Raw genomic sequence first — 20,300 nt, forward strand, 5'->3', positions numbered from 1 at the left:
ATTATTATTATTGTTATTATTATTATTATTATTATTATTATTATTATTATTATTATTATTACTATTTTACTACAGTGACAAGTTGAGTGACCACTGGCAACAATTGTTGTCGGTTATAAAAAAATTATTTTCTTCTAGACGAAGTACAAAATAGAAAAATAAATATATGATTCAGAGGAAGTCAACTGATAAAATTATATCAGTTGACAAAGAAATGTAGGCACAAATGGGTTATCGAGGCGTATGTTTTTCGAGTTAATATTATATATACTAATTGCAATTAAAATTAGTACAGCATACAATTATTTATAGCTATATAAAAATATATCACTGACAGTAATTTCCAAGCCCAATTAATTACAAGTTTCAATAAACAAAAGCGGACGATCCCACGCTCCGTTTCCATGGAGACGTAAACACACACGGAAGTAGTGGCAGTGATTTGATCCACCGGTCATCTGACCTGAAATTACACTGGGCCTCCTGTACGGCTAGCTCTAAATAAGTCATTCATGTTTACTCTTGAGTGAAATGGATTTCAAAAACGTGAGACGCGCGTCATCCGCTGGCTACCGGCTACCGGAACGAGCGAAAGGAAGCAGGCCGATAACAAAGCAAGCACCTGCGGCCGAAAGTCTGCAGAAGAGAAAAGAAACGATCGCGTCCTCGACGCGGCATGCAGACGCGAGTAATCCCGTCAAACAAGGCCAAGCGTGGAAAGAAATGGTGTGGAGTGAAAGGAGAGCAGTGCTGGAATGGTAAGTTCACTTTCATCGAGCCGTAAAGATCGAAAAATAAACAATGCTTGACAACAACAATGCACTCACAGGGAAAATAATTGGAGTTTCCTGCGGAATTACGATCAGTTGGTAAGTGTAGTATTGTATTGTATTGTATTGTATTGTATTGTATTGTATTGTATTGTATTGTATTGTATTGTATTGTATTGTATTGTTTGTTTATTTATTTATTTATTTATTTATTTATTTATTTATTTATTTATTTATGTATTTATGTATTTATTTATGTGTTTATTTATTTATTTATTTATTTATTTATTTATTTATTTATGTATGTATTTATGTATTTATTTATTTGTTTGTTTATTTATTAAATAAAACCATCGACTGTGTTCTGAACTGCATTAATAGCATGAGCGTGCCAACGCGAACATGTCCATTTATTTCATAACAATTAGTCAACTATCCCAAAATCTGTCAAATTTTATAATATTTTTGGCGTTGTTTGTTTGCATAAAATTATCTTATTAAGCACCAAATCCTTGCACCCACAAAATCTTTATTTGTTTCACCTCCATCCTTTTGCTACAGACACCCAAAGGAAAGAACTTCACTATGGAGGTAAATTTGGTGCAAAACTAACTTGTGCAAAAAATGTGTACCTGTAGAAAAAAGTCTAAATTTGTATCTGTAAAAGTCGTGATTTGTATCTGTAAAAAAAATGTGTGCCTGTAAAAAAAAAAATTGTGTCTGTAAAAGAAATGTGTACCTGTAAAAAAAAAAATTGTGTCTGTAAAATAAATTTGTACCTGTAAAAAAAAAAATTGTGTCTGTAAAATAAATTTGTACCTGTAAAAAAAAAATGTGTACGTGTAAAACAAATTTGTATCTGTAAAAACAAATTTGTACCTGTAAAAGTCATGATTTGTATCTGTACAAAAAAAAATTTGTACCTGTACAAAAACTATAAATTTGTATCTGTAAAAGTTGTGATTTGTACCTGTAGAAATGACAACTTGTAGTCAAAGAAGTCGCCACTAGGAGTCACAAGTGGGTTTTCTGCTGCTGTTCAGTGACGTGAGTTTTGCCCCATTTGTCGCGCTACAAATGGAGCAAAACTAATTTGTACTTGTAGAGCGCCGTGATTTGTACTTGTAAAGAAGGGGGCGGGCTCTGGTGTAATGAAGGGTTGTTTTGACCAATCAAGTGAGAAGGATAATATGTATGTTGAGGAAGAATACTTCAGTCGACTGAAGTATTCTTAATATGTATGTTGGTTGGCGACGATGTGTCCTGCTTGTATCCTTCCGCGAGTCCCGCCACCGTCGTTCGCTAAACCAATGAGGTTGCGCTCCAATCCGCTCAAATCCTTCTCACTTGATTGGTCAAAACAACCCTTCATTACACCAGAGCCCGCCCCCTTCTTTACAAGTACAAATCACGGCGCTCTACAAGTACAAATTAGTTTTGCTTCATTTGTAGCGCGACAAATGGGGCAAAACTCACGTCACTGAACAGCAGCAGAAAACCCACTTGTGACTCCTAGTGGCGACTTCTTTGACTACAAGTTGTCATTTCTACAGGTACAAATCACAACTTTTACAGATACAAATTTATAGTTTTTGTACAGGTACAAATTTTTTTTTGTACAGATACAAATCATGACTTTTACAGGTACAAGTTTGTTTTTACAGATACAAATTTGTTTTACACATACACATTTTTTTTTTACAGGTACAAATTTATTTTACAGACACAAAATTTTTTTTTACAGGTACACATTTCTTTTACAGACACAATTTTTTTTTTTACAAGCACACATTTTTTTTACAGATACAAATCACGACTTTTACAGATACAAATTTAGACTTTTTTCTACAGGTACACATTTTTTGCACAAGTTAGTTTTGCACCAAATTTACCTCCATACTTCACGAACGTAGTAATTGGTGGTTGGCTTGCAAAGGTGGTCTCTCGGAGGCGCCGTAATGCATGTGGATTTAGATATTTGCATTCTATCCTTCACCACTAGATGACACTACATTGTAAAGGCTGGCACTTTATTTTTGTCATAGTGTGGTTTGAACTTCTACAGTGGGTTAGCAGTCAGCACAGGCAGATTATGAACCTCGATTCATTTTTAAAAGACCAGACATGAGAAAAACACTCAATTAACACTTAATTATCTTAGAAATTATTGTTACTGTATATACCGTACACTAGAAGAGCTGTAGGCACACACTTGCTCACATTTGTAAAATGTGATCAAATTTTAAAATTCCTTCGTGGTTATCTTTGACGTTGGAGTTTTGTTTTTAAAAAGTTGTTGTTGTTTTTCATTCTGCTGCTGATGTTTGTAGGGAAAGCTGAAGACAGAAGAGCCTTTCCCTGACAATTCATCGTTCTTCTCAAATTGTTACCCCAACACATCTAACCAAATATTTGGAAGCCGATTGTCGACGCCACTGGGACGCGAACTGATTAGACTAGACAGATTTATATCCTGGTCTGGAAGCCATCACAAATGCAAACAGGATCCAGAGATGATGTCATGCTAGATATGTCACTTCACATTCACTCCTCCTGATGCATGAGTTGACCAAGTTGGGAAATTTCTGTCCTTACATAGTGTTGGGTTCCGTTTTGCTAGCTTTTCAACTTGCCATAACTGCATAAGCTTTATTTGTCATCAGAATGCATTCTGCATACATATGTGTTGCAAATTGTTACAAAAAAACGTTTGGCAAATAATGTTATCCTTGTATTCACCCAAACACAATTTATATATAAAAAGAAAAAGATAAATATTGTTCAAATTGATGTCTTTATTGTCATGCATTTGTTTCCCTGGTATCAAACTCTCGTGTTTGTGTTTATTCCATTGTATTATTTAGATTTGTCACGCCAATGCATTAATCATTTCTTCTTCTAACATGAATTTGACATGACCTAAATATTGAATATCAAGTAGGCCTGCTGTATACGGAAGTGAGCGTGCGCTGGTGACCAGGAGATGATTTGCATAAAAGAAACCAGAGACATGTATCATCAAAATAAAAGTATTTATCGCAACTTTGGTCAGAAAGCTCGACGAATAAGCAATCTTATTGTTTTATTTTGAAATGTACTAACGGAAATGGTGCTCCCGAAACTACTCTGAGCGCATCTTCTGGAGTTTTGGGTTGATGCTTAAATAGGTCAAATTTTGGGAATTGTAACTCATAAACAATATGCAATCCGACACTTTATTGCACGTGGCCAATGTGTCTATATTGTTGGCGTGCATGGTGCTGAAGTTCCCGCAGATCTTCGTACTGTTGCGAGCGAAATCCACAACTGGAATCAGCCTCAACAGTCTTGTGCTCGAACTTGTCGGGTGAGTAGATTGTAGCAGTTCTAGAACAATTTCTGGAGACAAATGTTTGGTTTTGCAGGGCGTCGCGTGTGTGTTTGTTTTTTTGTATATTTATGCAGAGAAGGAATTGATTTTGCAGGTGTTACCCCTCGTCTTTATTTATACGTTATCCATCATTTTGAAGTGTTGAAAGTAGCTCGGAATGCTCTGCTGTCTGAGACGTGTCATAAAATTCTCATCTCTTCCCTCACTTTGCGGAGCCATGAAGCATGTTTTCCCTTAAACATGGAGAGCCTGGATGTGTGTGTCTGTTTGTTGTTGTTGTTGTGAGATGGTGGTTTAAAGTGTAGGGTTGAGCCATGTTTTCATTTCTCTGTATACAGTACTTTATTTCCTTTAGTGCCAAAGGTCTCTGATGTGATGAGAGCCTACTGTCACCTTGCATGCTGCTGCAGTTTGAAAAAGTTAATACTGCACATAGTCAAAAATGACTGCCATCCTTACCAAAGCATGACTTTAAACGTTTCTTAATTTTTTTCTTACTGAGAGTTAATACAAAATATTTACAAGTTGACTTAAACAGCATGGAAGTAGACTTAATTAATCACCACTTACTGTAATTTCATATTTCAACCAATGGAAAGTTGCATACATTTATGATGTGTATATAATGTGGTGATTATTTTATAAATAGTTACCATTACATCATGTTATGATGGCTCTTATGTGACTTTCTCTCATTACAAGAATGAAATCATAAAACACACATAACAGACTAAAACCTGTTAAGTACAGTGCCGTGAAAAAGTATTTAACCTCCTCACATGTTTTGCATATACCTCAAACAAACGTAAATACTGTATCAGAGAAAAAATAACCATGGTAAACATAAAATTGAGTTTTTATTTATTTATATTTCATATAACTGGCAAAGAGTCTTTCATATCACTGGGGAGATATTTTGACCCAATAGTTTTAACTCAGCAACACTGGAGTGTTTTCCCCTATCTCTCTTAATATTTACTATGTGCAAATGACTTGCAGCCGTTAAAGCTTTAGTAGTGGCTTAAGAGTTTTGCACAGTTCTGTAATGGACCGGATTGTAATTATTGATGCAATAAAATAAGTTTATTGTTTTATTTGCTAACTTTGAAGCTAAGTCTAATGGATACAAGCTTGTGTTAATGTTGACTATTTGTCACCCTGACAGCTAAACTGCATCTATATACTGTATTTTCTTTTGTTTGCCCTTGAATGGCTGCCCATTAAAGGACAGCACTGATATGTCAACACACGTTCGTTCATGTGGTGTGATGAGATCTAGTTAAAATTTTACAAATATCATTTGTACAACCCTTACATGGGATGTTATTAGATTGTGCAGGTGTACCCCATATATCATGCCAGTAGAGTTTAAATAGCAGGACTATCATCATGCTAGGCTACTTGAGGGTATTTGCTATCATCTGCTCTTACGCCACACAGTTGAGCATTTGCGCAGCATTGCTTTTCTCATCCATTCTGACTATCAAGCAGCTGTCTCAAACTTTGACCTCTCATCTACTTCACAGGTACATTGTGTTTGTTACATACCAGATGTATTATGACTACCCACCTCCAACTTACCTGGAATATCCCATTCTCATTGCACAAGGTCAGTCTAAATCCGTGTTTAATGTTTTATTTAGCAATACTGCTTGACTCCAAAAATATTAAAACAGTATAGGGCCAGTTCCTTTATTCTACTTTGACTTATGCTATTATTTTGTAAATGTTTAAAATTGGTACTAGAAATGGTATTGTTGTCTCGTCAGATGTAGTTCTTCTGATCTTGATTCTTCTCTACGGCGGCCGACTTCAGGACAGCCTCATGTACAGCATTGTGTATCCTTCTGCCGCAGTCTCTTTCGGAATTGTTCACATTCAGAAACATTTTAGTGTCATGGCGCTTAATGTCACACATTCAGTTTTGTCGTGGGATGGCGGCTCCTCACAGTGGAAAAATGGATCATCGATTTTGCAATGGTAATACATCTCTATGACTACTATGAGTGGATGATGTAGTTTGTCAGCAGTACTGCGGTGAATGTCGAATTGTATAGCAGGGGGGTGTACAAAGGTCAAACAGTCCTGCAGTTTGCAATGTAGGATTGTACAAGAATGTGAATTATATGAAAGGTATGAGTTAATTTTGGCAAAAGGGCTCCATCACAGACACATTTTTAGAAATAGGCATATAAAAGCTTTAGCGTTACATTATTCCACACAGAGTGCAAATTGGGAGGTATAACTATAGATAAATACTAGAATTGTATAGGATGTTTAGTAGACATTAACAAGGAGGGCGTTGTTAACACCAACCAAATGATAGAACAGACCAAAACTGGGCATTATTGTGGAAACCTCCATTGAGGCACTGCCTCAGACCTTCTCTTTTCTCAGAGCCTGTGCACGTTCATTAGTGCAGCCAGCAAGTTTGCCCAACTGCAATGTCTGTGGAGATCAAAAGATGCTGAACAGGTGAGCGCCCTCACGTGGGCGCTGGCCACCTACACATGTGCAGGTAAGGCAAATGGGGAGGAAGAACATTTTTACTCTTGATTACCATTTAGTAAACAAGCATGTCAGCTCATGATTGATTGAATATTGGATGTGATTAAAATCACTGTTCATCTCTTTTCAGCTCGGATCTACACCACTATAGCGACAACTGGAGACATGCAAGGTAAATACACTGTGGTATAGCTCGTCATGGCTGTTGATGTAATAAAAAAGGGAATATATCACAAAAATGGTATATGAATTATGGAAGTAGTTTTTTTTTTTTTTACTCCTATTTTCCATGATTGCCGTAAAGATTGTCAGAAAAGCAACTTTTGTACATGTAATGTGTGTGTTTATGAGTGCAGTTTTGGTGCGCTTCGTTGCCATGACCCTGCTGAACCTTTGGGTGCTTCTCAGCGTACTCCATTACCAAAGACGCAGGCGCAGCTCCATCAAAGACGACTGAGCACTTTACAGATCAATGTTACACTGTCACTAAGTAATGGGAAAATTAAGCTTCATGAACCATTTGCGTTATTGACTCTAGATGGCATTCTTGGTTTAAAGATGCACCCATCCATCCATTATCTGATCCTCTTATCCTCACAGTGGAAATGTAATCAATATCCATTTCACTAGCCTTTATCTTTAAACCAAGAGCACCATCTAGAGGAGGAAAAAAAATATTGCAAGTTCTTCATGAAGCTTTATTTTCCCACGACGACTTATTAGGGCCACATATAAATATATATATTTTTAGGGGTGGGGGTGAGTAATATTCAGAGGAAGAAATGCGCAAATTAGCAAATTTAAAAAGTGGTAAATTTGTTATAACACTAACCACCCCCCCCCCCCCCGTAAATTTGCGACTTTTTAAAGTGGCAGATTTGCGAGAAAAATACTCAGAAACTTACGAGAAAAAAACTCAAGAAACTTAAGAGTAAAACACGTAGCGTACTACTCGGATGTTTGTGCCAATACTTTTTGGTCAAGTTTTCAAATAAGGAGATAGTAATTGATTTAGCACAGATTAACCATATCATGTTAGGCATTCGCACTTTGAAGCGTTGGGTACTGCCAGTGATAAAGACTCTTTATGTAGGTCCACACCCTGAGGGTCAAGCATTTAAGTTAATTTGTTAAAATGTATCTTTACTTGTACATTACGTTTCCAGAATTATTTACACATTCCTACATTTTGGTATTTTCTTTTGTACAAGTAGCTAAGTTTATGTGTCGAATCTGCTGCTCTCCATCATTCACTTGCATTTACCTAAAGGATGCTAGCTTCGGATTGGTTAGTGTTAGTCAGCTGATAGAGGGCTAGGAAGTGTTGTCGCTCTAGCTGTCGGGTATGACAAGTAAAGTTTAAATTGAGAAGAAATCAGTCTCCTTCCTGCCTTTTCATTTTTATAAAGATTGTTCCATTAACCACCAACGAATCCTTGTTAGCTCCTAGTGGACAAAAGCCAGTACCTCATCCAGACTATAGCTACGCTGCGTGTATTTCTTGCAAGTTTCTGAGTTTTTTTCCCCTCGCAAATCTACTACTTTATAAACTCGCAAATTTACTAGTTTTTTTCCTCCCAAATTTGCCACTTTATAAAATGTTAAATTTACGAGTTTTTTTTCTCAGAATATTACCCCTCCGCCCCCCCTTCTAAAAATAATAATAATAATTATACGTGACCCTAATACGTCTCCGTGTTTTGAACTTCTTGTTGTTGTTGAACATTCCAATGCCCAGAAAAAATAAAACAATTTATTACAATGTAAATGGTTTTGTAGCAGGCAAGGACAAACATGACACTTTCCAACTCAGGATATCTTACCCTTTTTATGTTATTGTTTTCCAAACCATCTTTAAATAAAGCTAAACTTTTACTGCCGTGTGAAGTTCATTAACGTCATGATAATAGTGAGTTGCCCGCTGTACTCAAAGTTCATTTCAGCAAAGACAAATGATAGCTGAGGAGCCAAAAGGCACATCCACATCTTTATTGTTGAAGTGGTTATTATAGAGAACTGTTTGTTAGCCAACATGCAGTCTGGATGTCAAGCCCTTCAATACAAAGTGAACACAGCTGTATAAATAATATGTGCACTGTATGGCATGTAAAATATATACTGTGTATATTTATATGTATAAAACATGCTTGATGGTTAAAGGAGAGCGCACACACAAACACACTCAGTGTTCCCTCCACTTGCTATAAAAGCCACATCCACACACACAACCATGTGCCCAAACTAACGTCTGGTTACTTTTAATACAAAAATAATCACAAGAATCACCTTTGAAGAAAAAACAAATAGTGCTGTTCAGCATGTCGACTGCTTATTGGTACACTTTCATAGTTGTGAACGTCACACACGTCATGTGTTGCATGTGTGAACGTGTGTGACAAAAAGCGGACATGCAAGTTTGTTCGGTCGCTTTGCGATGAACAAAGCGCTTCAGTCACGTACGTTTGGATCCAAGGAATACAATGCGTGTGTCTTGTCTCTGGTACATCCCACGTTTTACATTCAAACAGCAGGTGCTGAGTTTGGATCAGGAAAGCAAGGAGGGTGCCATCCCTTTAACTTAGTAAACAATACAAGGCTGGACTGACAGTGCAGAGCGGTGGGGTTAACTTAACACAAGTCGACATTCAAAGTGTTTTTCGGTTCATGCGTGACCGAGCAGATGGCAGTAAGCAGCACTTTGGTGGCTCTTTTGCTCAAGTCGTTTCTTCACTAACTTACACCAACAAGATCTATTATCCTTCATTATACCGACAACGATAACACTAAAGTACTTTGGCCACAGTCCACAATGAAGAAGAGGAGGAAATGAGCGTCCTTCAATCAAGCGTTGAGGTATGCGCAGCCCATCTTGTTCTATGGGAGACCCCCGAGACCTACTTCAAAGAAAGGCGTCGAATGCTCCTGAAGAGAGTCGCGGTCTGCCAAGCGCTTGTCCGACCGGCCACGCCGACTTGAATGGAGATGAGCTGCTGGAAGTCGTGCCGGGAAGCAGGAGGGTGACTCGTGGAGAGGTGAACTCCACTGTGCTGATTGGCCAGGGGAGCTTTGTAAGAAAGTCTTCATTTTAAGAGCCAACGTCTTCGAGATGCACTCAATCCTCCTGCGCAAGGTTAGCTACAGCAAGACAGAAGCAGTTGAAAGTTTGAAAAATGACCAAACACAGCACATGGTATCGGATATTTTCAGATGGGAATCAGGCCAGGTTGGATTTTCACCGGCAATTCAAGGTTGACAAAATATACTGACTGGCAATGTTGTCTGCTCAAACACAGATACGCACATTTCAAGTCACCCTCTGTTTAGTTTCAACACAGACCAGTAAAGATGATGTAAATAAAGTTTAATGCAGCAAATAGGCAAAATAATTTCTCACTCCGCAGCCAGTGGGGTAATGCTGATGACCCTCATCTAAATCAGATGGTAGGAATTAAGTCAGCCTATACCAGCTAACCATATGCAACATTTAATATTGCTTCTATTACATCACTGCCAGCTTTTGATGCTTGTGGACAAACAATATGGGCATGTCTTCTTCTTCATGTGTTCACTTAATGTAAATATTGTGGGTGTACTGTATCAGGGTTTCTGCAGATTCTATCTAATCTAATGTAATGCTTTTTAATGCAATTTAAAATTAATTTAATGCCCAGATCACATGTAAATACATACACACATATATCCACATACTGTTTATATATTAGGTTATATCTGTTCTAAATGCACAATAAAATATATTTTCAAGTTTTTCATACACTTGCTGACATAAAAGTGGAAAAATATGGTCTCCATGAATACAAATGAGAGTGTATCATTTAGTTCATTGATACAGTAATTCATAAAGTTACAGTAATCAGTTACGGTTAAAAGTAGAGTCAAATACCAAATCATACATTTGTGCTGAGGTAATTTTCTGCCACTAGGTGGCCTTAGTGTTTCATGTTGGACATTGGTGACAGAAACACTATCAGTGGTGTCAAAGTCCAGTCCTCGAGGGCATGAGTCCTGCATGTTTAGAGCAGGGATGGCGAGATCCGGTCCTCGAGGGCCGGAGTCCTGCAGGTCTTGGATATTTCCCTTCTTCAACACAGCTGATTCATGATCAGCTCATCAGAAAGCTATGCATAAGTCTGATAACGATGCTGTTAATTGGAATCAGCTGTAGTTCGAGTAGGGAAACCTCTAAAACCTGCAGGACTTCAGCCCTCGAGGACCGCAGTTCCCTATCCCTGTTTTAGAGGTTTCCCACGTTCAACACAGCTGATTCATATTTAACTCATTCACTCCCAGTCATTTACCCTGAAGCAATCCCCTTGGCTCCCGGCTGTTTTACTGGGTTTTGACTGACTTTGCAAGACCCACAGAATATTGTGTTCTATTGCTATAAAAAAACATGGAAGATACCAAAAGAAAGATTAGAGTCTCCCTCCTTTCATCAGGAAAAAAGTATATTTCTATCTGTTTCTGTTTTGCAGCAATTAGCATTAAAATGTAGCTAAATTTCATCATTATTCACAAATCTATTTAAAAATGTAAGTAATTAGCTTTTTTTTCCCCAACATGGCCCCTGGTTGATCTATTTTGCTCTGCTGCCACCTGCTGACCGTTTGTGTAATAACTACCATTTCTTCAACAGTTCTTTGCAGTGTATGCCCTAGCATTAAAAAAACGTATACATACGTCTTTGGGATACTTAAAACATTTTAAATAGAACGTATTTATGCATTTTTAGGAGCAAATGAGTTAAGCTCATCAGCAAGCTCTGCAGGAGCCTGATAATTATACTGATCATTGATTCAGGTGTGTTGGAGTAGAGAAACCTAAAAAACATGCAGGACTCAGGCCCTCGAGGACCGGATCTTGACACATGTGCACTACATAGTTCTTTTCAAATTCAGTGCAATTAGTATTTGTAACATGAAGCAATTTGTGGACTCCAGGAGCCTCATTTATAAAGCTCGCGTAGAAACAAAATGAGGCCAAAACTACATACGAACTTGTGCCAAAGGTGGCATTTATAGAAAACAAACGACGTGAAATGGCCATAAAGTTTTGGCCTAATTTTGTTTCTACGCGAGCTTTATAAATGAGGCCCCAGAACTGTCTTACTGGTAAAGTTTTTTTCCATTAGTTGTGCTGCTTTTTGCCTAGTGTCTATAAACTGTCTCTACTTTACAGGTAGTCACCGTGTAGTTCTGTATTATCCACCCTCTAAAAAGTGTTCATTTAAGCACCCCAAACTGATGCATGCATTGAGCCCACCATGCAAGTTGCCCACCACCACAAAATCATCTTGTACCATAGTCCACTCCTGGAGTCCTCTCGTATCAATTTGAGTCCATTTGATCTAGTGAACGAAACATTTTAAGGAGTCAAACGATCCTGCCACAAACAATAGAGAAAACAGGCCCTTTAGGGGAAAACAGTACAACATTAGCAGAGGAGATCCAAAATTTGTGAATTTACCAGACACTATGGTGCAAAGAAGTCAGGCATGAGTCAAAAACTGGAGTGCATATTTGTACTGTAAATGTACACTATGGACAAGAGTAAGTTGTACACTTTCATTAAACTGAAAACAAAACACACTTCTGTGTGGGATTCTCACCCCAATTCCACATTCATTAAGAAGAAATATTGTGAACAGCTTGTCCAAACAGGCCACAACAATTTGCACATATTTGTCAAAATAAGTGACAAATATGGTTAAAATTAAAAAATACCAAGCCACTCAAAATGCATTATAACCAACCATAGCCAACAGAAACCATTGCACTGCACACAGTGTTACCATAGTAGCTCATCAGAAATGAATATAGAAGCATGATCATCATCAATATCATCAAAGGGCCAGTGGCGTTCTTGAAGACTTTCAAAGTCCACCAACCTGAAAGGCCAGACAACATTTACAAACATGTCTGACATGTTAATAAACTGGCATGTGCTGTCCGAGAGACAAATAAAGCAGAGGAAAAATTATGTCTCCAAAATTCTTGTCCACTAACATTTTGCCTCAAACAAAGTATCAATTATCTTGTCATTCAGGGTTTTTCCTGGCTCAAATTGAGGCAGAGGTGGAACTATCCTGACACAATGGGCGACTATTGATACCAGGTATCGGTGCTAATACAGTCTTATGTGAAGGTATTGGTACTCGCGGCAGTGACCAATACCATTATCTGCCGCTCTCCTGCAGCCGTTGTACAAAGGGGTAAAAAGGTCTTTCTTTAAAATCATCTGTCATTTTTGGGTGGGAAATTTTATTTACTAGCGGTATTGGTATCTGGTATCAGTATCGGTGGCTAATCGAGTTGAGTATCGGTAAGAAAGAAAGTGGTACAGTATTGAACATCCTTAATTCTGACCATGCGGCATCACGTCCATGTATTCTGTAAATTAACTGACTGACTCGCTTTCATTTTTTGCAGCCAACATATTACTCCCATGTTCCAATAATAATAATAATAGTTCCTGGCTGGGTCATACTAAAGACTCATTGTACTCAGCATTAAGGGTTGGAATTGATCACTAAATGATTCCCGAGCGCTGCCCCTGCTGCTGCTCACCGCTCCCTCAGGGGATGGGTCAAATGTGGAAAACAAATTTCGCCCCACTTAGGTGGGTGTGATAATCAGTGGTACTTTAACAAGATGAAAAATGTATTTCCAGGTTTAACAAACAAACTTTGCCATCTTCCAGTTTGTTTTCTCTGAATTCATTGTGCCCACTACTGCTTGCAGTATGACATGAAAATTATTTAATGCCACTGTTGCCTCCAGACACCAACTACACCAACTAATTGATTAGACACAGTTTTTTCCTGGCCTTTTTTTTGTTGGGGCCCAAACTGTAGGAACTAAAAATGTATTAATTTTGTCTTGACCCTAGAAGATGGGCTTCACTTTATTTTCCACAAGCTACATCACCTGAAAGTCTTTTGACACCCTTAAAGAGTCTACCGACCAATTCTTATTTTGTGTGAATGAACAAGCATCTCGGCAAGCAAAGGCGACTTGGCAGCTGGTGTGAACCCCGGCAAACAACGCCGATAGAATGAGCGAGCCTGGTTTAGCCAGATCAGATAACTAGAGCGGCTAGGGGGAGTTCATTTGAGCCATAGGGCAGAACGGCTAATGAGCGGATAGCGGGAGAAGCTAGGAATAAAAAAAAAAGGAAAAAAAAGCTAGTTATGGTAAATGGTAGGGATGCACCGAAATGAATTTTTTGCGCCAAAACCGAAAATGAGAAATGCTTGGCCGAAAACCAAAAACCCTAAAAAAATTATGCTGATTTTTTGTTATCATTGCATTTGTTATAATTAATTAAAATTCTAATATTATTATAAAATATTTAGGCCTATTTAGCACTGGCATTTTAACAAAGCACAATATAAATTGAAATGCGTCCACACCTCGGACATGTTGGCGAATGGTACATTAAACACCAAACGCAGGGTGAGCAACTGAGCATTTTAATGTACAGTTGTACATTCGGTGCATCACTAGTAAATGGTACTTCAATTATTTAGCGCTTTTCCACCTTACAAGGCCCTCAAAGCGCTTTACATTCGACTACCCATTCACCTACTGATGACGCAGCATCAGGAACAGCTGGGGGTTCAGTATCTTGCTCAAGGATAATTCAACATGGGCACAATGGCATGGGATCAAACCCACAACCTCTGGATTGGGAGACGACCACCATATCACTGAGCCACACCGCCCTAGTAAAAGATTGCGAGAGCAAAGCAGGAAGTTGACTCAGGGCGGAAGCCCGAATCGGGACTCAGCGATGACCACCTGCAGACCCCGTGGAAGGTAAGCGGCAGTCAACCCATTGGGTAAAACACTAGATGCAAGCACCACCAGGGCAACACCACTGCGTTGGCAAAATAGTCCCTCTGGTATCCGCAGCAGGAAGATGTTGGCGAAACATGTCATCCTCCCGTAAGGACGGGCACCCTATGTAATATAATTAGCAATTACTAGACCTACGATTATATAACATTTTTTACTTTGATGAGAACTTTTTTTTGTTGCACATAATTGAAATCAAGCGTGATTTAAAATGAATTATTAGTTCACCACTAGATGCCGCTAATGATTACACACGGTGCCTCCCTTTAAAGCAAGATCCACCTTACACCGTTAAAAGTGCTTACCTAGTCAGCATGATATTATTATTATATGAACAATATTTACAGCGCAAGATAGGCAAAAAAAAAAAAAGGCTTTAAAAAATTGTTTTTCCCATTGAGTAACTTATTTTAAGCTATCATGCCCAAATGTTTATTTAAGTGGACAGCAAGAAGAACAATGGTCGCCACCTATAACAGTGAACAGAGAACACCATATCTTCTTGCTTCAAATTAGAAGAATGCTGAGTCGTGGTACACATATGACATCTTACAATTTAAAGAGCTTTCCGTTGAGGAACGCGAAGGCCTTGCAATACAAAACAGTGCATTCTTCTACCTGCTCTTGCTGGTGGGGAGCTGTCGACTGGGTCTCCTAATGGACTGACTGGGCTGAACTTTCATGGAGGTGCGTGGTGAGGAGCGTGAAAAGTTGTCAGGAGGTGGCGGCTTCTTGGGAATCTTCTTCACCAGGCGGCTCACCCACTTCTGCTGCTCCTCCTGAGTCATGGCAAGCAGCAGCAGGTTCTTGGCCGTAGACACGTCATAGTTCACTGAAGTGACAAAAAAGTTTTAAAAATTATTATTATTACTACTACACTCCAAAAATGGCCTTGATCAAGTTTACCTTTGCAAGGAGCAATGATCTCCTCCTTTTTGTCCATATGATCCTTGTGGCACTTAATGTGGCAGCGCCGACATTCCAAAGCAGGCGGAGGCTTGAACATGTTCCACAGAGATTTGGTGCAAGCCTCACAGTTGGTGGGGAAGTGGTACAGTGTGTGGATGAACTCGTGGCCTTTGTGACAGATGTAGCTGGACTTTTCACCAATTGGCAGAGGCTCTACGGGAAATTCAGGCTCATTTTTGCTCTCTCCTTCGTTGGCATAAAGAATCTAAAGAGCCGAAAGAAAGGAATGATTCAGGTTGTGCATTTGTCTTCAACACTTAAACTCAATGGCATTTTTAACCATCTTTCTCAAATAATTATTCATCCTTTTATCTGTACCCCCCCCCCCCCCCCCATTTGTAGGCACTTTAGGATGTCATGTTTAAAGCACTTGATTTGTTCTTTTTAATCAGTTCCAGTTCAGTGTGAAAGTCCATACATTAACAACAATATTGTTAAAATAAGATAGGATTGGATCTTTTTGTTAAATGTGTCGGATCCGACGTCTTGCTACAGCTTGTCTTCATCAGTTTGTATGTTGTGTGCGCATATTGGCCAATTCCTTTATTTTTACTGTAGACTAACAGGCATTTGGGTTTGACATCAAAGTTGAATATGAGGATCATATGGTTCACATCTAGAACCGACACACAACTAAGAAGATGAGTAAAGATATCTATTGATGAATACTCAATTTAGGCCTGTCACGATAAGAAATTTTGCTTGGCAATAAATTGCCCCAGAAATTATTGCAATAAACGATAATATTGCGGTGTTCATATAATTTTTCAACTAATATAATGATAATGGTATAATGAATAAGTCCAAAGAATTCCCACACATGAGCAGTTGCGTTCGGCTTTGATACCAGCTCCATTTGTCAGTATTATTTCCAAATGATGGCTGTCCCTTACTCAGGGGCCCTCACGATGAATCTGATGCACCAAATGCGGCGCTGTTGTGGTTGCCCCCGAGGAGGTTTGTATCCCCTGCCTGCTGCGGATTTTATGACTTTTACCACATAAAAGTGGCGATTTTTCGGAAAGGCTCCTTGTTCCTAATCCTAACCATAATCTTAAACTTAAAAAAAAATGAGGAAGAAAACCGAAAAAACAACATTAATCAGTTGTTTGAGCTTTTTGTAAGTATACTGAGATTTCGTTGAACGCACCGAGAGTCCATTGCAGAATGTGAGCGTGTTCTTCCTTTTCTTTTGTTTATCTGCGATAAAAATTGTTTATCTTGTTACAAAACCCTGTTTCTAAAACTCAAAAACACACGTGTCTTCTTGATTAGTTTATTGAAAAACATGCATACCTGCGGCAGGGGATACTATTTTTTAGGAGTCAGTCGTGACAGGAAAGTTAACTTACCCACCCAGTGCAAAGAGGGCTACAGCTATCAAATATTTTACTCATAGAGTGTACTAAACATTTTTATCGAATAACTGAGCATTTAGATAAAGAGAACAAATATGAGTACACAGAAGGAAGTACAGTAAAATATTTTACAAAAAAATTAATAATAAGTTTCCTTTTTTAAATAAGCAGTTTATATTTGTTAAATTTAAATTGTTCATATGAGAAAACTATATTTTCTTGTCTAGAAAGTAGAAACAGTAAGATGTGAGAATTGTCAATCTCAGAGCGTTGTTGTGTGGAGCTATAGGACAAATTGAAGTCAGAACCAAACAAGCAATTTTGCCTGCTAAAACAGCAAATTTGAGTTTTAGGGATTTCCTAATAATGGCCTGTAGAATAAAGATTTGTGTGAAACAATGACAGGGTTTCCCCCCAGTGCTTTATAGGCCTGGCGGGCCACCACCCGGCTTTTCTTTCCCCACCAGACTAAGCTTCCGCCGAAATTGCCAAAAGCTTTCCGCCTTACGCCAAGGACGGATGGATACAACAACTCTTCAGTTAACAGCAATGTGTTATGCATGGAGCCAATGATGGCCATGCACCGCGAAAAGAAGCACAACATACAGTAGATTCATCCTCCAGTCTGTCAAGACTGTTAACTAGATTGAAAATAGTATGTGAATAGGGGTATTTTTTCTATGAAAATGTTGTGCGTAACCCGAATTGTTCCTAAAACGGGTTATTCATAACCTGAGGTTCCACTGTAAATTAAATCCACCTCACTGTTACAATACTTTTGGAGGAAAGTGTATATTTAAATATAATGAATGTACTCAGTATACAGTACATGCTCAGCGATGAAATTAGTGAAATTGCAATTACAGACCTGAAATATTCTTGGAATGTCTTTGGCATCAGCTCGGTACACGTCCGTTTGAGTGACAGGCCTCACATGGAAGAGTTTGCTGTGTAGAAAACAAACAAATAAAACATATCATACATGGCCCGCTGAGAAACAAATGCTCACTCTCAGAAGTAAATTAGTCATGCATTTGATAAATGATGTGTTCTTGCTACGATTCGATTCAGGTGTTGTACTCACTCTATATCAAGCACCATATAAGGGATGGACTGCTCTTTGTCTTGTTCACTCTTGTAGAAGAGAATCTTCTTGCTGCTCACAACAACATACTACAGCAAGTGGAGAGAACATGGTTAAGACACAAAAAAAAGAATAAATACATTTTCCAAATCTTTCACACCCAAAACATATTTATACGTTTTTTGTGTTTTTTATGCTAGAGCGCACAGAACTTGAAAGCTTTGATGCAGCTTCTGACCTGAAGAGGTCACTTAAAACAATGGCAGGTGGCAGCAGAGTATTAGAGATCAACCAGAGCCATGTTGCAACAAGCTCTTTTTGCCAGTGTTTTCAACTGGTTTGTGAATAATGATGAAACTTAGCTGTATTCTAATGCTAAATCCTGCAAAACAGAAACAGATACAAATACACTTTGAAAGAAGAGACTCTAATCTTTCTTTTGGTAGATTCCATGTTTTTTATAGCAATAGAACACAATATTCTGTGGGCCTTGCAAAATCAGTCAAAATCCAGTAAACCAGACGGGAGCGAAGGGGGTTGCTTCAGTGAAAATGGGTAGGAGTGAATGAGTTCAATGTTTACCTTTTTTTCCCATCCAAACTTCTTGGTGTTGTTACGCACAGGGAGCGATAGCCACCCTTCAAGCCTTGTTTCTAAGAGAAAGAAAAAAGCCGCCTCATGTTAAAAAAAAAAAAAGGAAAAAAAAAAGATTAAATATCTCCAATTGAACTCAGAGTTAATGCCAATTTTTATAATATTAATATAAAAATGATAATGTATGCAAAATATATGTATACATGTATCAGTTTTGTTTTATCTCTAACTTTTACCTGTAAAGGCATCATCAGCGTCGAAGTCCGGACCACTACTGATGCTGGCAGAGTCTATTGACTGAACACTGAGTGACTGAAGGAGGTTCCTCAGCTGCTCGATGTCACTGTCTTTACTGTCCAGAGCCATTTGAAGCTCAATTCGCATCTGACTCTCATCTGCCAATTGCTACAAAGTACAATTAAAAAGGATCAAATATACTGGGTGAAGGCAGTTATTATTACTTGGCACACCTGCCATCCAAAACATCTCACGAAACAATGTAAAACCAAACTGTTCTACTCACTGCCTGCATTTCATTGATCTCTCGCTGATATTTGATGATGGTACTGTTGAGTTTTTCCTTTTCGGATCTCAGCTCCAGCTGCAGCTTTCTGTTCTCCTTCTCCTTGCGGCGCATGTCTGTGTCATTGCCACGGCGACTACTTACACCACGCACCTCCTTCCTGTTCATGATCTCTGCCAGCTTATTGACAGCCTGTAGATGGAGAGGTTTTTTTATTTTTTCAAATCCAACTCCTGAATTATATTGGTGATGAGCTAGCATCTTGCAGTGTTGAAAGAAACACAGCATTGCACGACCATTATTGGACATAACAACATAACAAAACCTGAGTTTTCAGTGTCCTCTCAGACTGCAGCTGCTTCTCAAATGTCTGCTTCATCTGATTGATCTGCTGTTCCCAATCCTTTGACTTCTCTGTTTCTAAATTTAAAAAAAGAAATTGCAACAATGATGACTATTTTTAGCGGTATTTTCAAATATAAAACTTTTCAATACCTTCTAGGGCCTCCTCCATTTTGTTGTTGAGATCTTCTTTGTCATTAGCCAGGTTGGCCACATCACTGGTCAGGGTCCTGTTGGCTTCTTCCAACTGTAACATCATATAATATAATATTGTATATTATATATAGTACAATATTGTAGTTTTGAGTGTTACTTATACAAGTACCTTTTACCAGTATTAAATGCCTCACATATTGCTGGCGTTGGGCCAAAGTCACAATTTGGCATATTTTTTCAAAACTCTATAGCCTACTTTTGGTCAGTCCACACGTGCGGGTGTCATTTTTGTTGAAAATGGCTTGTTCTCTTTGATGATGCAATGTTAATGGTTGAAAAACACACACATTTTAGGGGTCTTATTTTGGAGGTACAAGGTTTTGGCCCAACGGCAGCTATATGCTGATTTCATAATTTACCGAATTGATGGTAATGTTCTTCTCCGACAATTCCTGACGATGGCGGGCCATCATTTCCTTCAGCTCCAGCTCCTTCATGATTTTTTCCTTCTCTAGATCAGAGTACTGCTCCTCAGCAATCGAGCGAGCGAGCTGCTCTGAGTCAGCCTTAGTCAGTGTGATTTCTAGCTGGGCAGCCAGAGAATCTCTGAATGATTCACAAAATACAAAGTTGAGCAGCAGTCATCCAAAAAACCACGATAGTACATTACAAATACATCCAGCCTGTAATGTAGAATCTAAATTAACAGCACCTTATCACTTGACTACAAGGACTAGAGAATTTGATACTGT

The 20,300-nt window shown here is 38.5% G+C and overlaps 3 protein-coding genes across 4 annotated transcripts in view; 2 read left to right on the forward strand and 1 right to left on the reverse strand.

The window, feature by feature from the left end:
• The first annotated feature begins 455 nt into the window (after positions 1–455).
• Positions 456–3,561, forward strand: cimip5 (ciliary microtubule inner protein 5). The gene is made up of 3 exons (XM_086094181.1): positions 456–758; positions 830–869; positions 3,101–3,561. Exons 1-3 carry the CDS (start codon positions 532–534, stop codon positions 3,296–3,298), a joined length of 465 nt encoding a protein of 154 aa, XP_085950307.1. The 5' UTR covers positions 456–531; the 3' UTR covers positions 3,299–3,561.
• A 241-nt stretch (positions 3,562–3,802) lies between these two features.
• slc66a3 (solute carrier family 66 member 3) lies at positions 3,803–8,523 on the forward strand. Its single transcript, XM_086094179.1, has 7 exons — positions 3,803–4,116; positions 5,667–5,749; positions 5,910–5,979; positions 6,063–6,120; positions 6,538–6,658; positions 6,779–6,820; positions 7,005–8,523. The coding sequence occupies exons 1-7, from the start codon at positions 3,971–3,973 to the stop codon at positions 7,103–7,105; spliced, it is 621 nt and encodes a 206-aa protein (XP_085950305.1). The 5' UTR covers positions 3,803–3,970; the 3' UTR covers positions 7,106–8,523.
• A 99-nt stretch (positions 8,524–8,622) lies between these two features.
• rock2a (rho-associated, coiled-coil containing protein kinase 2a) overlaps positions 8,623–20,300 on the reverse strand; it is a 44,454-nt gene continuing 32,776 nt past the window's right edge. Inside the window, exons 22-33 of one of the 2 annotated variants that reach the window (XM_086094177.1) lie at positions 19,968–20,154; positions 19,546–19,639; positions 19,376–19,470; positions 19,051–19,242; positions 18,764–18,932; positions 18,516–18,586; positions 17,934–18,022; positions 17,718–17,796; positions 15,429–15,696; positions 15,141–15,354; positions 11,966–12,013; positions 8,623–9,783 (exon numbers count right to left, since the gene is read on the reverse strand). In XM_086094177.1, the coding sequence (XP_085950303.1) occupies positions 9,780–9,783; positions 11,966–12,013; positions 15,141–15,354; positions 15,429–15,696; positions 17,718–17,796; positions 17,934–18,022; positions 18,516–18,586; positions 18,764–18,932; positions 19,051–19,242; positions 19,376–19,470; positions 19,546–19,639; positions 19,968–20,154 (1,510 nt within the window). In that variant the 3' untranslated portion in view covers positions 8,623–9,779. The remainder of the gene's footprint in view (positions 9,784–11,965; positions 12,014–15,140; positions 15,355–15,428; positions 15,697–17,717; positions 17,797–17,933; positions 18,023–18,515; positions 18,587–18,763; positions 18,933–19,050; positions 19,243–19,375; positions 19,471–19,545; positions 19,640–19,967; positions 20,155–20,300) is intronic. The other variant, XM_086094178.1, reaches the window with a different exon arrangement.

The sequence above is a fragment of the Leptonotus elevatus genome, chromosome 14, assembly GCF_054856555.1.
Source record: "Leptonotus elevatus isolate MCC_2025b chromosome 14, RoL_Lele_1.0, whole genome shotgun sequence".
Lineage (NCBI taxonomy): Eukaryota > Metazoa > Chordata > Actinopteri > Syngnathiformes > Syngnathidae > Leptonotus > Leptonotus elevatus.

What these genes read in the sequence shown, in the direction of transcription:
- cimip5 (XM_086094181.1), top strand. Translation starts at nt 532, where the DNA reads ATGGATTTCAAAAACGTGAGACGCGCGTCATCCGCTGGCTACCGGCTA. An exon ending in AGGAGAGCAGTGCTGGAATG is followed by an intron (nt 759 to 829) that starts GTAAGTTCACTT and finishes ATGCACTCACAG; the next exon opens with GGAAAATAATTGGAGTTTCC. An exon ending in TGCGGAATTACGATCAGTTG is followed by an intron (nt 870 to 3,100) that starts GTAAGTGTAGTA and finishes TGATGTTTGTAG; the next exon opens with GGAAAGCTGAAGACAGAAGA.
- slc66a3 (XM_086094179.1), top strand. Translation starts at nt 3,971, where the DNA reads ATGCAATCCGACACTTTATTGCACGTGGCCAATGTGTCTATATTGTTG. An exon ending in GGCCACCTACACATGTGCAG is followed by an intron (nt 6,659 to 6,778) that starts GTAAGGCAAATG and finishes ATCTCTTTTCAG; the next exon opens with CTCGGATCTACACCACTATA. An exon ending in GACAACTGGAGACATGCAAG is followed by an intron (nt 6,821 to 7,004) that starts GTAAATACACTG and finishes TTATGAGTGCAG; the next exon opens with TTTTGGTGCGCTTCGTTGCC.